The sequence below is a fragment of the Lepisosteus platostomus genome, chromosome 11 (assembly GCF_059453375.1).
Source record: "Lepisosteus platostomus isolate fLepPlt1 chromosome 11, fLepPlt1.hap1, whole genome shotgun sequence".
Lineage (NCBI taxonomy): Eukaryota > Metazoa > Chordata > Actinopteri > Semionotiformes > Lepisosteidae > Lepisosteus > Lepisosteus platostomus.
In genome coordinates this window covers 9,099,148-9,116,619 of record NC_142621.1, presented here as the reverse complement: position 1 = coordinate 9,116,619, position 17,472 = coordinate 9,099,148, and the positions used below count along the sequence as shown (strand labels likewise).

The following is a 17,472-nucleotide window of genomic DNA, read 5'->3' as shown; positions in this document are numbered from 1 at the left end:
CATCAGATTTCAATTACTTTCCATTAATTTAAAAAGAAAATGACTGATATCACCTTACTTGGAGAAACCCAGAGTGCTGTGCTTTCAAAAAGAGAAAGACGTGATTGATGGTGTTGTGCCACTAATGAATTAACTAGAAAACAGTATACTTGGGGATATTATGTTTGTCTACAAAGAGCCAGTAATCAAAACACAAATGAAATTTGTTGCTAATCAGTAAGGTGCTAAGCCTTAAAGCCTTCAAAAATTAAACTTCAAGCAGGAATAATAAATCATTGCCATCTAAGGCTGGTACTTTTTTTAAGAAAGTTATCCAAAAGCCTGCTGTTTTTTTACAGAATGCCTTCCTGATGGTATAGTCCAGTTGTATTTTTCACTCTTTTTTTTCTATTGTAATTGAATGCTTTCTTTTCACGATTTACTTTATGCATTGTTTCCTGTTGGCAGCAGCAGGACTGTTTCTTTATCTGTGGTACTATATGATGTATCTGAAGGGGTGCAGAAAGTGGCTCACACCAGGGGTCTCAAATTCAGCTCCTTCAGGCCCTGTGTCTGCTGGCTTTTGTTCCATTCTGAGTAGCAAATTAAACAATCCGATTATTTATTATGTTCATTTTCTTAGTCTTTTACAGTTGATTAAACATTCACTACATTAAAGACACCTGCAAAACACCTCAGAGCCTGGTTGGAAATTATACCGCTAATTAAATAATTACACTAACTGTGTAAGTGAACAAGCTATAACAAAAACAAGACAGTAGACCTCCAGGAACTGAGTCTGACCTCTGGCTTTCACACTTCGAATACTGGACTGCAGTTTAACTCTAGAAGAAATCATCACTGTCCTGGAATTTATTTATTTAAGGTCATCCTGTTAATTAATTGTTGTTTTCTATTTTGCTTCAGCGTCTTGAATATACTGTATCTCTCTGGCTGCATTTTGTAGTCTTGACTTACACAGTAAATCAAGCATGAATGCCCATGTACTGTATTTGAATCTGCTGCTAGAATATTAATGGGAGTTTCTGTGGTGTCTTAATTTAAGAAGAGTTTAAAGTTTTAGTAAATATCACCAGAAGGACATAATATTAACATACAGTACATATTAGAGGAAAGATGTTTTACACTACTTGCCCTGAAAGAACCTCAGCAACTAATTAAATTCAATTTACTTTACATTGCTTCTCAGCATTTCATGTGTTTTTTAGAAAAAAATAAAATTTGGTTTTCTTCTTGATTTCAGCAACAATTGTTTATATTTTCAGAATTATTTCCATATTTATGCCCTTTGACACTGATGCTGCATCTATGACGAGCCTCATGGATCATGGGTGGGTAGGAAAAATGAAACTCACATTGGTACAAACTTTGATGACCAAAATATTTCTAAAATTAAACTTCAAAAAGTATGAGTCATTATACAAATTTTAAAGACTGCAGGTTTCACAGCAACTGACGTCATCTGAAAAAAGGGAAACTACAGTAAAAAATGTTCCTTCTGGTTCTGTAAGGTCAAATACATTATTTTGCTGTAGTTGGTGATTGCAGGCGATGCTGAGCAGAGAAAAAGCCTGCAGTTACTGTATGTTACACCACATGTGTCACCAATTTATACAGTAGCTTTCATGTATTGTATTTGTAGAATTATTTGATAAAAAGCTAACCTCCACAAATAAGACAATATTCTGCTAATTTTCTATGTAATATAAAAGACTGCAATTTCATTTAGTTTCGTTTTATTTCCAGCAGCACCAAAGCATTATTTTCCTGAAATTTACCTGTTTGCTAATATTGCTTTGCTGGAATGAAAAATGTGATCATGGGAAATGTCTAGAGTTTAGGACTGGTGTGTATATTTTTCTAGGCTTGGACAACTGACTCATAAATTTAGGTAACCGAATTTTACCTAAATTACACACCAAGAAAATGATGTGGTCTTGAAGATGATAACCTAATTAACACCCAAGTATTTGGTGTAGAAAATGTTTGCACAGACTTAGAAAGCAAAAAGATATAGCTCCATGAATTGTATGTGTATAAGCTCTCCTGATTCCATTTGATCACTGAAGAACTCATTACTCATTACTCATTATTTAATAATTATTTTTAGTTTATAAGGCAGCAAAACAATGAATTTCCTTAAGAGTGTAACACCATATGGAGAAAAGCCATCTTGAAACAGGAATATTTAGTCTGCATAGTATTGAGTTACTAAAGCAGGAAATAAATAAGGATTAAAGCAGCCTGAGTGGGATTTTCATCGAGGCACAGAATATAAGGCTTGTAGTATTCCCATCTGGACCAAGCATTTAAAACAGAAAAGAATCTGTGGGATATGTGACGAATACAAAGTGTGCTTCTTTCTCATGAAGATTATCATTGATGTTTTTTCCCCTCTTAGTTTACATACTGTAGCCAGCAGCTTCACACTTATTTTTGGAGCACACTTTACTAGGAGACAGCGAATGGAACCCACCTGATTCCATCAGGATTCCAGAAGTAAATTAATTATACAGATGAAAGGGTGCTACATGATGTGAAGTGACTTATTAACATGAAAACAATAGTGTGTTACACATCCAAAAATATGGTCATGTAACACAGTATTTTCATCAAAGACAAGGTTGTGATTTTTCCATGGTGCTTTGTGTGAATGTAGTAATAATAGAATTAAACATGTTTAGGTGATATAAGAGATTTGAATCCTATTATGAAAACGTCCACATTGGTTGGAATTTAACATAAAGCAAAACATTTTTCTCCTGAAAGCCAACATCATGTTTCTTCTCTCGTGCAAGTAAACATTACTGATCATAAAATGAAGTGACAGTTAGCAAAAAGTCTGTCATACCAAGGAACCTGACAGTTCTGCGCACAAATGGGTTGAGGTAACAGCAGTCTCCAGTGACTATGGTCTTCTCACGGTTGTCAAAATCTTTTGTAGCATACTGAAGGAAAAACAGCACAGATTCTGTAATTGTTATCTAAAAAGGGAGAAAAGAGAGAAACTAAGTTAGAAATTAAGTTGCTCAGGAATAATGCAAATTAGTGATGATATTCAGTTCTCAAATCCTCTGCATAAAGTATTGGTTTCATGTGCATGTGACCTTCACTGAAAGAATTCGAGTGGCATCTGAGAAGCATATGCCTATGCTACTTATGCAATGTTATACTGTCAGTAAAGCACATTTTTAGAACTTTTAAAATGTAGGATACACATTGAAATTGATCATTCTGATTTGATGGGAGATTATTTCATAAATAAGAAGGTAAAATCAATTGCGATACTACTGAACTGCACTATAAATCACACATTACACACTGAACAATATTTACACATTCTAAAGTGAAAATGCAAACCATTTGTAATTGAATCAATATACAGTATAGCACTTCTCTCTTTTAGTGTTACTGCACTGTCATACCCTAAATTACACAATACTGCTTTATACTGTATGTGACATGGTAAGTTGGAGATGTCAGACACTATACAACAATATGAATTACTGATTTACAAAGCCTACTGTATATATTATTCATTTTTTTAACTATCATATGAGTCTGTTTATTATTCAGAATTAGCACAGATTAGAGGAAAGCTGTTGAGACATTCATCTTTACCATTTTCCTAAGTGCAAATAAGAACATACACACATTACAGAAATGTATGGTTGACAGATTGTCACTTCCTCATGTACTAAAGGCATTTGAAAGTACATACATTGGGTAACTGTCATTGCAAATGACATAAGTAATGCAAAAATGTCATTTTGTCAAGCACAAATGCTATGAGCATTTGTTCCATGTGTCTTTTTTATCTTTAAACACTGTGGACATTTGATCTTGAAGATTCAGTCATCAGCCTCCTGAGGTATTAATAATAGTTATTCTATTTCAACATACCTTAAAAGCAGCCATCAGAAGCAGAGGCACTATAAAATGTAACAATAATTTTTGAAAACAGCTATTTTAAAGTATGTTGTGCCACGTTCCTTACTTTTTGAATAAGTATTTAGCAATAAAATTGCCAGCTCTATATTTAATGCATCACTGGCACAGTAATAAAGGTAAATTTGCAGTCACAAATTATTTCACAGTACAAAATATTTGATTTGCTTACAGCTCAATATTTCAAAATGCTAACATAACAATTCAGTATTCAAAACATGTATAATTTATTAATGCAATGTTTGTCTTGCACCTTATGTTAGGTGTAAATGTACAAATGTGTAAATTCAATATAACTTTGAAGAACAGTCAGATAGCTTGATACACATTTTTCTGAACACTGAAGTGAAATCAGTTTCTCTCGTGGTAGGTTTATGTGGTACTTTTATTTAAGCCTTTTATTGTGCTTTGAATTATAGCAGGTTGTGACGATAATAAATCTCAGATTATGGGGAAAATACTTTAATACTATGAAACCAAAAGTGTGCTTTTAAACTGAGTTATAAAATTTTTATTTGAGGACTTGAGATTTTTTTCAGTTTTGCATATCTTAGGCAGCAACCGCAAGCAGCAGTGGCTGGCATTGCTGCCTCACAGTGCTGGGGCCTTGGGTTCCATTCTAGACTTGGGCTGCTGTCTGTGTGGAGTTTGCATGTTCTCCCCGTGTTTGCATGGGTTTCCTGGTGCCCTGGTTTCCTCCCACAGTGCAAAAACATGCTGGTGAGTTAATTGGCTTCTGGCAAAATAGGCCCTAGTGCGCGTGTCTTCGCCTGTGTGTCTGCCCAGTGATGGACTGGCATTTCGGCCAAGGCATAACCTGCCTTAGGCCCATCGCTTGCCGAGATAGGATCTGGGTCCCCCATGACCCTTAATTGGAAGAAGCAGTTAGAAAATAGACAGATGGATGGATCTATATGAAAACTGAAACAAAAGGAAATACAAATGTTACATCTTGATGATTCATTACTAGCAGATTACTCTGTTAATGATCATGAAATATTATGCCTGTTGAAACGGTAGAAAACATACCCCTTTTTGCACTCCTTGTTACCACCTGAGTGTGATATGACAAAAAGGGTAACAGTATATGGGCGGTAATTATATAGTCTGTATATGCTTGTACTGTAAGTAAACGAGTGAACAGATAACCTATGCACACATAGAAAGCCAATAGATCTGCCTGTTTTAATCATACTATAGTGAAAGGTAAGGAAAGGGAAAGGTTATTCAATCTATCTACCTTCACAAGACTCCAGGACAGTTCTCAACAGACAGGAAGCTGCATATTGTATTGTACTGTGTATTTTACTTGAGCACACCTACTGTACAGTAAATGAACACTATCATTCCAGTACTGTAAGTGGATATACTGTAACAAGGCATTATACAGTACCATTGGCATGGGTAAAATAAGATCAGTGGATCCTTGGTCATCTCAAATGTTCAATTTTACTTTATGAAGCACTTTTCCTTGATGAATCCTGTTGATAGCATTTATGTTATCAATAATTAATCAATAATGGAATATCAATAATTTGGCTTTTCTTGTTAAACTTGATATTTTATATCATTTTGTCCTGATATTGCATATAACCTGAAACTATCTAACATCACATACTTTACATGTTTATATTATATTTGTGAAGGTCCTAATACATACTGTATATTCTGTAATTGTAGTTTTTATGCTTTCATAATGTATTATTATTAAATACACCTCATCAAAAAAATGAAAATAATTTTCTAAAAAAATAGTGTACAGTATGATTTTTGAAATTCCAAAATATATTTACTGAGTTGAGTCACGTTACTTAACCTGAAGGCAAACACATGTGTAGTATGTAATGAGCAAAACTGAAAAGTCACTTTGTTTTTTCCTTACATTGTTTTAAGTGGGCTGACCACATCAAGCTCCTGGTCATGTCATGATAACTTAGTTAGCTAGAGGCAAACAGCTGCATGTGAAAAGCAGTATACAAGCAATGGGAAAGGGCTGCTCTTTTAAAAAATTACATTTCTGCCATTCAGTGCTGTAGCTAAACCTCTTCTGTCTGTATTTTATCCTTGGCTACATACAGTATAATGTACAGTACTGTATGTAGTGTGCATATGTGCACTAAGGACAAAACAGTCCCATAAGCTGTACACTGTAAAGAAAAATGCACATTGTATGTAAAGAAATTAGTTTAAAATAATTTACCTAGAATTATTATAAACATTCTGCTTCAACCCACTTAGTTGTAATTCAATATTTAGTCCAGGTAACATAGACCATAGATTTATATAAATATTATATATAATTTATATAATAATTGTTTGAGTTGCAGCCAAACCTTAAAACATCTTTTAGGATGTGCATCTAATAGGCTAGATTAAACCTCAAACTTCAGCATGACCATGAAGCACTCAGAAAATCCCTTAATATCTTCTTGCATTTTAAGCAATTCATGAATTCCTGAAGATGAAATGCTAAAAGCTTTATATTAGTTCAGCTCTCTATAACTCGGAACATTTGATGGTGCAAAATATTTTATTGCAATTTTCCCATTAGTCACCTTTTGGGATTTGACAGACTGGCACACTGTACAATTCATGCATGATGATGAGATTATAATTTATCCCTGAAACATGGATTTGTCTTTCTCATTGTACGATTTCAACAGAGATGGAAAAACAAGATATAGTGTGTTTTGAAATGGACAATAATGTCTGTTAATAATTGTAAGGGTTTAATTCACATTTGATTAATGTGTTTTGCATGCAAATCAAGATCAATTAGATATTCAACAGCAGCAACGATACAGTACAAACACTGACTTTATGGTTTACCAGAGGATGTATTTGCCTCAAAAATAGAGAGGAATGCCATCTTTCAAAGATACATATTGTATGTTTAAAATGTAAAATCCTGAAAGGAAATTCTTAAAGAGGTCAATTCCACTCAAGCATTGCCAAACACACAAATTGTTTAAATAAAGAAAAATAAAAAACTCAAAAGCATAATAAAAATAGTACTGTAAGGCAAGCTACAAGCTACCTCACAGGAAGTGAGATTAAAAAAACATGCAGATAACTAATAAAGATTATGTGTGGTTTTGTGTAGAAATCATTAAAATTAAAACAAAGGGAATAAAGAGATGTTTTTGTAATGTAACATTTTCCAGTGTATGGCATGCCCATTTAATACTTGTGACATTAAAAATAATCTATATTCAATAATCAGTAAAGTTACTTACAGTATTTTCAGTATACAGCAGCAGTGCCACCTCCTACCCTGACTACAACACACCTCTGAAGCCAAGCAAGACTAGAACTATTCAGTACCGGGCTGGAAGACCTCAAAAGAAAACCAGGTTGTTGGATGGTAATACTAGTGGATTGGTAGATAGTGCTTTTCCCTCTGGACCAATAGTTCTAGACTAATTCCCCAGAATTGTACTGCGCCGTAGGAGGTAGAAGATATTAAACCAAGGTCCTTACATCTTTGTCAGTAACGATCCCGTGTGAGGTGGGAATACTCATTGACATGTACTCAGCTATATTTTTTAAATGTGTATGCTCGAATAGTGTTTCTTAGATCCATTCTAAATAATGAACGTGCTTCATATGGGTATTATACCTCAGAGAGCTTTCTTTGCAAAGCATAATGCATGTCAGTGTAGACATAATATATTTCTCCTTAGGCACCCAAACGGTTATTATTTGTGCTGTCCTATCAGTAACAAGAGGAATGTAGTTTTATTTTTAGTTAGCTTTTTGTCCTTCCAGTAATCACATTTCTTATATTTAAATGTATGACATCTCAGCTAAACGATAATTTTCAGCTCCTTTTTTTACAGTTATAGTACTATATCAGGCTTCTTCCATCTCCAGATCAGTTGGAACAAGCCCAAGGCTTCATTCTGACAAACAAAAGGCAAATCTGGATGGAAATAAATTAGGACATTTAAGAGACCAAAATTTTCTAAACAGCTCATTTGTAATTGATTTATGTCCTTGTTTGCACAAAGTGGACACTATATACTGTATTGTAGCATTTTTTACACAGAGGTTTTAACTCACAGGTTGTCATTTTACTTCCTATATTGGCTTCTAAAGATGCATGACCCTTGTAATGGCATTAGGGGCCAAACCATTATAGTACCTTTTACTAATGAACACTGTTACCTCCATTGTGAAAAAAAAAGTTGATATGGCATGCATTCATATCAGAAAAGAGTGGTTTATTAATCCTCTAGGATTCATGTAGAGCCTGGAATGACACAGTTTGACATATTTCTCTATTTTCTTCAATTGTTTGAGCATTTTTGACAGTGAGACAATTAAATTGGAAAGTAGTGTCCATCAACCCATCCGTCTTCAATTCCTGTTAAAGAGCAGGCAAAATTGTATCCATCAACAGATGAATTTATAAAAATCATTCAATACAGGAAAACTCATATACGGTAAATCATATACAGTACGCAATATCTTATAAAGTTTTAGCTAGATATGCATATACAATAAAAATATTCTGTTTGAAGAGTGTAACATGTGATACTTGAACATGATTGCCCTAGTCAAAAGACGGATATAAAGTCTATATCAGGAACTTAGCTTGTTTGGCTGTGCTGGTGCAGCTGGCTGTGATTGTTTTCCCCACATCAGTGAATTAATTTGCTTTGGTTATCCAAAAGGAGCAGATGGGTGTAACACTTTTTGTGCAGTCCTGTAATGAACAGACTGCATTTTGATTTGTTCAATTGAATAAATAGAAATGCGAACACTGCATTTTGAACAAACAGGCAATAAACAGAAGGCAATATGGTTCTTTCAATTTGCTCAAAAGGGGGGAAATGGGAAGTCTCTGACTTCTTTTCAACTAAATGGAGTTTAGAACAAAAGGCTGGGTGGAGATCCAACCCTAACCTCAACCACCTCCTACTTACGATAAAGGTGTATTCCATACTGAAAAGAGAAGAAAAGAAACACAATATTTCAGCTGTGGAGCCTTCTCTGGATATCACAGCTGAACCATTGTTGCTTTTCTTCTCTTTTCAGCATGGAATAAACCTTACGTGTTCCTTTGCAGCCTACGCATGCTGGCGTAGCTCCCTACTTGAACTTATACAGTAAGTATCCTGCTTCTTGCTTATTCACTTCATATTCATATCTCTCCCTGCACCCCATCTTTGTTCTGGTAGCAGCTCCCTGGCTCACTCCACATTAAAGGGGTGGGGGTGTTCCGAAAGCCCTGTCCTTACAGACAGGTTGTCCTTCTCCTCAGCCAGGCCAGTTACCCCAAAAATGCTCGCTGTTTGAATCCCATCTTTCCTTTGCCTTAATTAGGGTTTGAATGCAAACGCAGCAAGATACTGTGCTCAAAAAGAAGTAAACGAAGTAAAACAGAAATGCAGGTTTGTTTTGTGAAACGGATAGCACTTCTAATGTAATTTTACTTTGGTTGTAAGGAGCAAGGAGAAAGCACTACAGAACAGGGTCAGTATGGTGATGTGAGGGTAGGTTCCTGGATTTGATTCCATTCAAAGAAGGTGTGAGTATGTTAACCTGAACTCATAAATGTTTTTGCCAGGTTCTCCTGTTTCCTCTCAACCTCCCAAGACAAGTTAGTTAGGTACTACTGTCCCTAAATTGTCCCTGAGTGTGTGTGCCCTTCAATAGACTGCTATCTTATCCATAGTTCAATCCCACATTAAGCTCTATACTCTATACTTCCAGGTCAGGCTCTGGGTTATCACAACCTTTACCAGGAACAAACTTTGTCAATAGATAGATATATACTTTTTTTTAAATCAGATTTTTCTTTAATACAGCATTACAAACAATTTCAAAACTATTTTAATATATACTTTCAAATAGTTTATAGTATTTTTTGGTAACAGTATTTTCTAAGCCGAAGACATGTTTTTTGTGATACATGAATTTACAAATCCTGTTTTATTCTATTTTAAACCAGACAATTACCTAGGAATTGATCAAATAGTATATTATATTGCAGAATTAAAATGCATTATGTTTTTTGCCTTTTCTTAAAATGATCTCTTAAGGGTTTGTAAATTTTCTTTTTTTGTCTCTCTAATTTTCTTCTTCATTATTTCAACTCAACAAAACATCCCAATTGCACGTTTTAAATACGTTCTGTACACTCTATTATTTATACTTTACAAAAGGAAACATGGACTAATGACTGAGGAATTAGCATACAGTACGTATAAGAAAAGCACCAGGATCTCCTTCAGATCCTCAAGCTTCTCATGATTAGCAAGAGACACATGAGTTTGTGCTATTTATGGACACTGCACTGGAAATACATCAAAGGTTTAAGAGTCATCAGTGCTAGTAAGCTTGCTAGTCTTTCACTAATAAAAGGATTTGTGGCCTTGCCCACAATAAATGTCAAATAAAATCTGATAAGGTGCAGTGTTGGCAACAACCACATCTTTTTTATCCTTTTAATGTCATTCTCTTAACAAACCACATATTCAGTGGAAGTCAAATGAGCCTCACTTTCAATGCATCAGTGATTCATCAAAGACAATAGCTTCTTAACTTCATATTGTGCTGGCAGAACAATACATAAACGAGCTATGTTAATCATTATTAACTTAATTAAAAGCATTCAAATCAAAGTGCCTGTAAATGATTCATAATATTGGATGGAAAATGTGTGTAAATAAAAGCTGAGTGGCAGAATGAACTCACATTTCCTCTTAATAGTGGTAAACACTGGTTAAATCAAAATAACAGATGAGGATTATTGGTGTTTAGTTATTTATTTAGTTAGAGAATAATCCTAAGTAAATAATTCCATGGACGTTTAATATTTCTTGATAATAAATCAGGTATTACTTTAGCTATGCATTTTTGCTGGATCACCCAGCAAGTATTGTACGGTACATTTCTTTATCTGCATTTATATTTCTACAACAAAGCTAATCACTATGATCCTAACAAAGGCAAATAAATTGCAACTCAAGTATGAAAAGGATGCTAACTCAACATTGAGGGTCTGAGGACTGCTGGGAGTTCAGCAAAAGTGACATTACAATGTTAGCCACATCTTCCACAATGAAATCTGTTAAAAATGGATTTGTGACTTCACTAGTTTTTCAATGTTGTGGCGTTACTTTTTTTTATGTTGAAGGACATCATACAATTTTCTTAATGTATAAAACTTCATAGAAACACAACAGTCTGAAAAACACAGGGATTTATAGTTTTGTTGAGACAATTTGCAGAACAAAGAAAATATATTGATGTGAACAGCCTTGCAGAATATTATGTAAGCTTTGTGATACTTTCAGAATAAGTAACTACGTATGGGCAACATCTGATTGGCCTTTACATACAGTATGTACATAATCTATTACTGTATACTCTTATGCTATAGCAATCATTGTGCTGTTGAGGACAAGTTAAACACAAAGACAAATCACCTACACAGAACAGTTCGTAAAACGTCACAAAGATCATAACACTTGGTAAGCTACCCAGCATTATTGACTCATGTGAGCAATTTACAATCCCTAAAACAAACTCAACTATTTAGTGCATCTGGGCCATAGCCTCCAAATAAACTGTGCATCAATATGTTAAATATTATTTTATTTTGTCTGTTTCTCCTTACAGTAATAAAACAAGGCAAATTCAGGAAGAGGAAGAGGGAACAATCTAAGATTTAAAAATAATATACAGTAATAAGACCTAGGATGTAATATACTAGTTGCACTAGTATATGACTTTGATATGATATATTTTAAATCATTCTAAATCCTGCTACTCTACTCTGAAAAAGTACTACCTAATACCAAGATTAAAGGCTTCAATCTATTTTCCTTTAGGCTACCACAGTCAGTGATTATATAATCTTTTCATGTACTAATAATAACCTCTTCCAGAATTCTAACTGATTGTATTCTGCTTGTCCCCCCTTCCACTATTTTCATTAATTCCTTTTGCAGGACGCTGCTCATTTTACACTGCCAGAAGTATTAACAATTATCAGTGACTAATAACAGAATGGGGAGGACTAAGAAGTGATACACTCTTACTGTATCAGCAATTTATCCCTATTTGAAATCTTTCATTTAAAAATTTGTTATAGCTAGGTAACTCCCACAAGTCATTATCTTTTGCTTAAGATGTGATTACAAATTATCCGGGGTTGCAAAAACTACAGTAGCAGTGTGAATCAAGACTGTCAACTTTTATTTTGTGTGTGTTGTCTAATCCTTAACACAACATTGAGTCAACAAAGATGACAGTGAGAAATAAGTAAGTAGTTGCAAGTAACAAAAAAAAATACTTGCAAGCCCTTGAATATCATATGTTTTCAGCAAAACATTCATATCATAACTTTTTCAGCAAATGTCTGCATTCCATTTAGATTCAGGGAACCTTGATAAGAGTATATCTTGGAATTCCAAATTAATGTAGAGTTTCCAGATTGTTGGTAGACCCTCACTTGCAATGTATCTGTGATTCATCAAATACATTAATTATTGATTATATACTTTCTAATGAATCAACGGTGGCCAAGTGAGTTGTTTAGATCTGCTTACTACAGAGGACAAGTATGAATACCAAACCCAGACATTGAGTGAAATAACTACCGCAGGCAAATTTCATTTTTAAGGCAACTGTTGTTAGAGGTATATTTTTCATAAAATGCCCTTACAGAATTAACAGTACTGTATATCATGCAATTTTAATTAGTTCAGATATTAATACCATATTTTCCTGGCCAATTACATTATCTTTATCATTGTTTTTGTTATTACACACTGTATGTTTGCATAAGAGATGGCTTCTCATTCATACAGTACATAATTAGTTGTAGTAGTAATAGTATTTTTAGCAATTACTGTACACTGTACTAATTCCTTGTATTTTACAGTGTTCTTTATAACTTCTCACAAAGCGCTTTACATATATTATGGGAGGCACCTAATCTGCAACTGAAGTGCAGCACCAATCTGGGAGACAGCACATCATCAGGTGGAGAAGTGAATTGAGAGGAAGCTTTAGGTAACAAGACTATACAAGATCAGAGTGTAGACTGGGGTTTTACAAGGATTTCCAAGGATTTGTTTCAGTGCCAGTGTACACAATGTGGGGCATTACAGGGTAAAACAAAAGAAACATCCATCCATGCATTTTCAAACTGCATTTTCCAGTTCTGGTTTGTCAAGGAACCAGTACAGGCACAAGGCAGGATACACTCTGGATAGGATGCCAGTCCATCACAGGGCAGACACTCACAGTCACGTCAACCAGGGCCAATTTTCCCGCAAGTCCATTAACCTACCAGTAGGTTTTTGGACTGTGGGAGGAAACCGAAGCACCTGGAGAACTCTCGCATGAACACAGGGAGAACATCCAAACCTCATGCAGATAGCACCCCAGGCCCAGAAATGAACCCAGGACCCCAGTGCTGTGAGGCAGCAAAGCTAACCACTGAACCATAATGTTCAACCAGGCCTGTATTTCGCTTATACGGTTTGATAGAATCAAGATGTCTTACATAGGATCAGACAAGTACAGAGATGTACTGTAAAGCAGGATGTCGTTACAGTAAAAATGAAACCTTTTTGCCAAATGTCTAATCAGAGTAAATAGATTAAAAACAATAGGACAGAGCTTTAAGGGACACCTGAAGAGAATGGGACAATTTTGATCTTAAAATTCTTAATGGCAACAATTTTTCCCCAGTTTGACAAATAAAACTAAATACACTCTAATACCAGTCCCCAGTCACAAACTGCATGTCCAGAATTACTGGGTTAATACCCCTTCTTATGAACAGTGCCACAAGACCTTTAAAGGCTGAGGAGTTGGGGTTTTGTCACATCTGCGTCTATTTTCCACCATGTGATCATAATCTGTTTGCATTGGCTTCTGCATTATTGATATAAATTGGCCTCTGGGTGCCGTGTTTTCATCTGCTATTAATTTCACAACTGGATTAACAAAACCTGACGTGAAATTGTTTGACATACTGTAGGAAGGTAAAGTCCAATAAGCAGTGTAGATATCACAGTGTGCCATCCAATTTTGAAGGACAAGAAACTTAACTGTACATTTCACTGTTTACTGTAGGTAGAGTAAACCAAAAACTAGGAAAAACAAGATACTGGGTTAAGATAAATGTACTGAATCCTTTGGATAACAATAGTTTAATATTACTGTGGTAAATTAGGTGGAGTCTAACAATATGTCGTTAATGTGCAATTACCAATTAGTAAATGTGGAAGTGTTAAGGCTGGTCCCCTTAACCCAGGCTGGGCTGAAAGCAGACACTATAGTTACAGAAATATACATATTATTAATGTTGGAAAAACATTTTTAACTAACTACTTTTAAACCAGCCACCAATTCAAGGATTCAAAAATGTCATCGTGCTTCAGGTACAGTATCTTTGTTGTCGTTTCTTTTTAAAAAAAAAAATGACACCACAATAAAAAAGCTGAAAAAATTCCATGGTGAATTTACAGCGTTGCATAGTTTGATTAAGACATTTCCTGTTTTGCTCTCCAATTTTCTGTTGGACACACAAACATGGAACACATAAACAACAAGCACAAATTCTGCACTGATTCACATTGAAGTTTCCACTGTTATTTCATGTATTGCTAATAAGGCTGGCAGATTTTGATTTCTGGTTGTTGCCATGACTAATCATTTAACCTCCCTGTAAACAACGAAAATAAGTAATTGTTTTTTCACAGCTGTAACCGTTTGTAGCACCAACAAGAACCATTTTAAAGAGGTACTTTATCTAAAGTGGCCATTTACTATCCAATAACGATTGATCTTCTTTACTTCAGCCCCCAAGGTGTGAACTCCTCTGTTTCATGGGTTAAGTTAAATAATTATCTATTTAAGAATGCCTGTGACTTGTTAACGATGATGAATAGGATTACTTATGCAATTATTTAAATTAAGTAAATTAAAGTAAAGGTGTATCTAAGACCCTTACATTTTTCACTTCTGTGGTTTAATCCATCATTGTTTCCAAGCAAAACTCCCATTGTTTAGACAAATATCTGCTGCTTCTACACAGCCAGCAATGATAATAAAAGACAGGATGGCACACATCAGGACCCAATTCAGTGTTCAAGAGACAAGAGGAGACACGGTACTTGATCTTTTTGTACCTTGCTCAATTACAAATCAATTGCAAAAAGTCAATGTCAGCCAAACACCAGTCCCTTGTGATGCTTTTTTGTCACAATAAATAAACTTTCAGTCTATACAAAACCTTTCAATGCTTTCAAAAAGAAGTACATGTACAAAATAGGCCATACGAAATAGGCCATACATAAAGGGAAGCCATTAAAAAATCAATTGAATTTAAAAAATCACTTCAACAGCATGAACTATAATACTTGTAATATGTAGCCCACAACAATTTTAACTCAAATGAGTTTTAAAAGACAGTGAATACGAGATGTGAAAAGTGAGAAATGTATGAAGTAATGTATAACATAATTATACATTACTGATAGCTGATGTGTGGTGAGCGTTCTGGCGCACTATGGCTGCCGTCGCATCATCCAGGTGGATGCTGCACATTGGTGGTGGTGGAGGGGAGTCCCCATTACCTGTAAAGCGCTTTGAGTGGAGTGTCCAGAAAAAGCGCTATATAAGTGTAAGCAATTATTATTATTATTATTATTATTATTATTATTATTATTATTATTATTATTATAAAGACATAAGTGGTATTCTTACTGTTACTGTTTTTCTCCATCAAAGACTTCAGTATAACAATTATCTCTTTCACCTGGCCTTTTATTGCATACAATAAAAGTGTACTACAGATGGAATTCTGTGTGTGTGGGTTGCAGTATGTGGGTGTCGTTGCAGACTGTTATTATATGGTTGTATTTTTAGACCCTGCAATTAGATGCTGTGCTATGCATATTGAGTATATCAATATGTTAGATCTTTAACATTTCCTTAATACTTAGGTACCTTGGGTCACAGGAACTGTCATAAATAATTTGTTTATTTTACTTTAGCAATTAATGCTGACAGCCACATTTAAACAGGCTGTTGTACCTATATTTTTAACATCACATTATACATGTTCATGGTGTGGCATAGTATAATACAGACTGCTTAACATCACATCCAAATTAAAGGCTTCACTGTTCATCCTTTACGTTAAGGGTGGTTCAAAGGGATTTTTATTATCATTTATAATATCCATTCCCATTCAGTTCATGAAAAACAAGCTGTTTTCTAATGTGTTTTTTCTTACACGCTTGTGTAGAATAGACTAAGAATAGAAAGAGATGACAAAACTTAAAACGTAATTGGAGAATCCACTGATAAAAGCTTTGTGCTGTATGCAACATTTCTTGTTTCTATCTACTAATTGTTGTAGTGAAATCATGTTTAAAGCCTACTAGTCCTTTGGTGTTGCTCACAATACAAATCTAAGGAGGCAGCAACCACAACCATTTCCACCCTACAAGACAGGCATCTCCGGCAGACCTTTTAAATGTGTGCATTCAACCTTTTCAAGTTGTGTACTTTCAATAGTCAGTGGTGTGACTTAAGCAATTAAAATGCTGTTGCATTTCACTGTGTCACAGGTTCCATTAGGAAAATGAAAACTAACAATAACATATCAGTTTTCTGCAATACTGACAACATTAATTGTGATGGAGGCTGAAAATGAATTATTTCCCTAATTTCGATAAAAGTATTATTTAAATTAATATTTTACAATAATTAGACCGATTTCGGTTCAATATAATCAGATTAATAACAATGATTTGAAATCAAATTCAACTTGGTTTCTTTTGAATAACTGCAGGTGGTGCTAAACATTAAAAGAAATTAACCAGACTCAAACGTGTTATGAGATACAGTATTATTTTAATTTTTTTAAATATCTTAACGCTGTGGCTTGCGTGTTTCCAAACATGAATGAATAAAACATGAATACAGAACGATGCTGTAGAACTCAGCCTCTTTATCTTATAAACTGGTTTTAGAGTACATATAGTATACTTAGGCTATTTTTTTTTTGTATATGATTGTAAATACGTCTAAGCAGTTTAAAGAAAGTCAAAATCTGGATCTGGATTGTTTCCAAAAGAAAATCCCGGGAATTTCAATATACAGTATGCTCTAGAGCTATTTCTACAAAAAAAGCAGAGAAACATCCTCTTCTTGAATACTTCGTTTTAACTGAGGTATCTTCTAGAGCACACACTTTTGTGGAAATCAGTACCTTTCGTTATTTCTTTTACTGAGTTTGTGGTGTCCAAATCGAAAGGATTTCAATTTACTGCATAACAATCGCGTGCTACAATTACAGTATATTGACTGCAGAGCAAAGTATCTAGTACAACATGTTAAAAAGGCCGATTACATTACATTTAATCGTTAAACCTTTTAAATCATAATTCATCATGAAAAACAAAACTTAACAATGAATTAACATCCTGTCAGCTCTTAATTGGTGAATTGCATATATTTTCCTTGTCGACTAGCATTCATTGCTAGGGA

General features: G+C 34.5%; 2 protein-coding genes across 7 annotated transcripts in view; one reads left to right on the top strand and one right to left on the bottom strand.

Annotated features, from left to right (window-relative positions):
* LOC148651949 (phospholipid phosphatase-related protein type 5-like) overlaps window positions 1–17,472 on the bottom strand; it is a 64,343-nt gene that overhangs the window by 17,989 nt on the left and 28,882 nt on the right. For all 6 annotated transcript variants that reach the window (XM_088598319.1, XM_088598317.1, XM_088598318.1 and 3 more), the window contains one exon: window positions 2,852–2,984. In XM_088598319.1, coding sequence (XP_088454445.1) covers window positions 2,852–2,984 — 133 coding nt within the window. The remainder of the gene's footprint in view (window positions 1–2,851; window positions 2,985–17,472) is intronic.
* LOC148651950 (uncharacterized) overlaps window positions 1–17,472 on the top strand; it is a 56,031-nt gene that overhangs the window by 29,186 nt on the left and 9,373 nt on the right. The gene's annotated exons all lie outside the window — the stretch shown is intronic.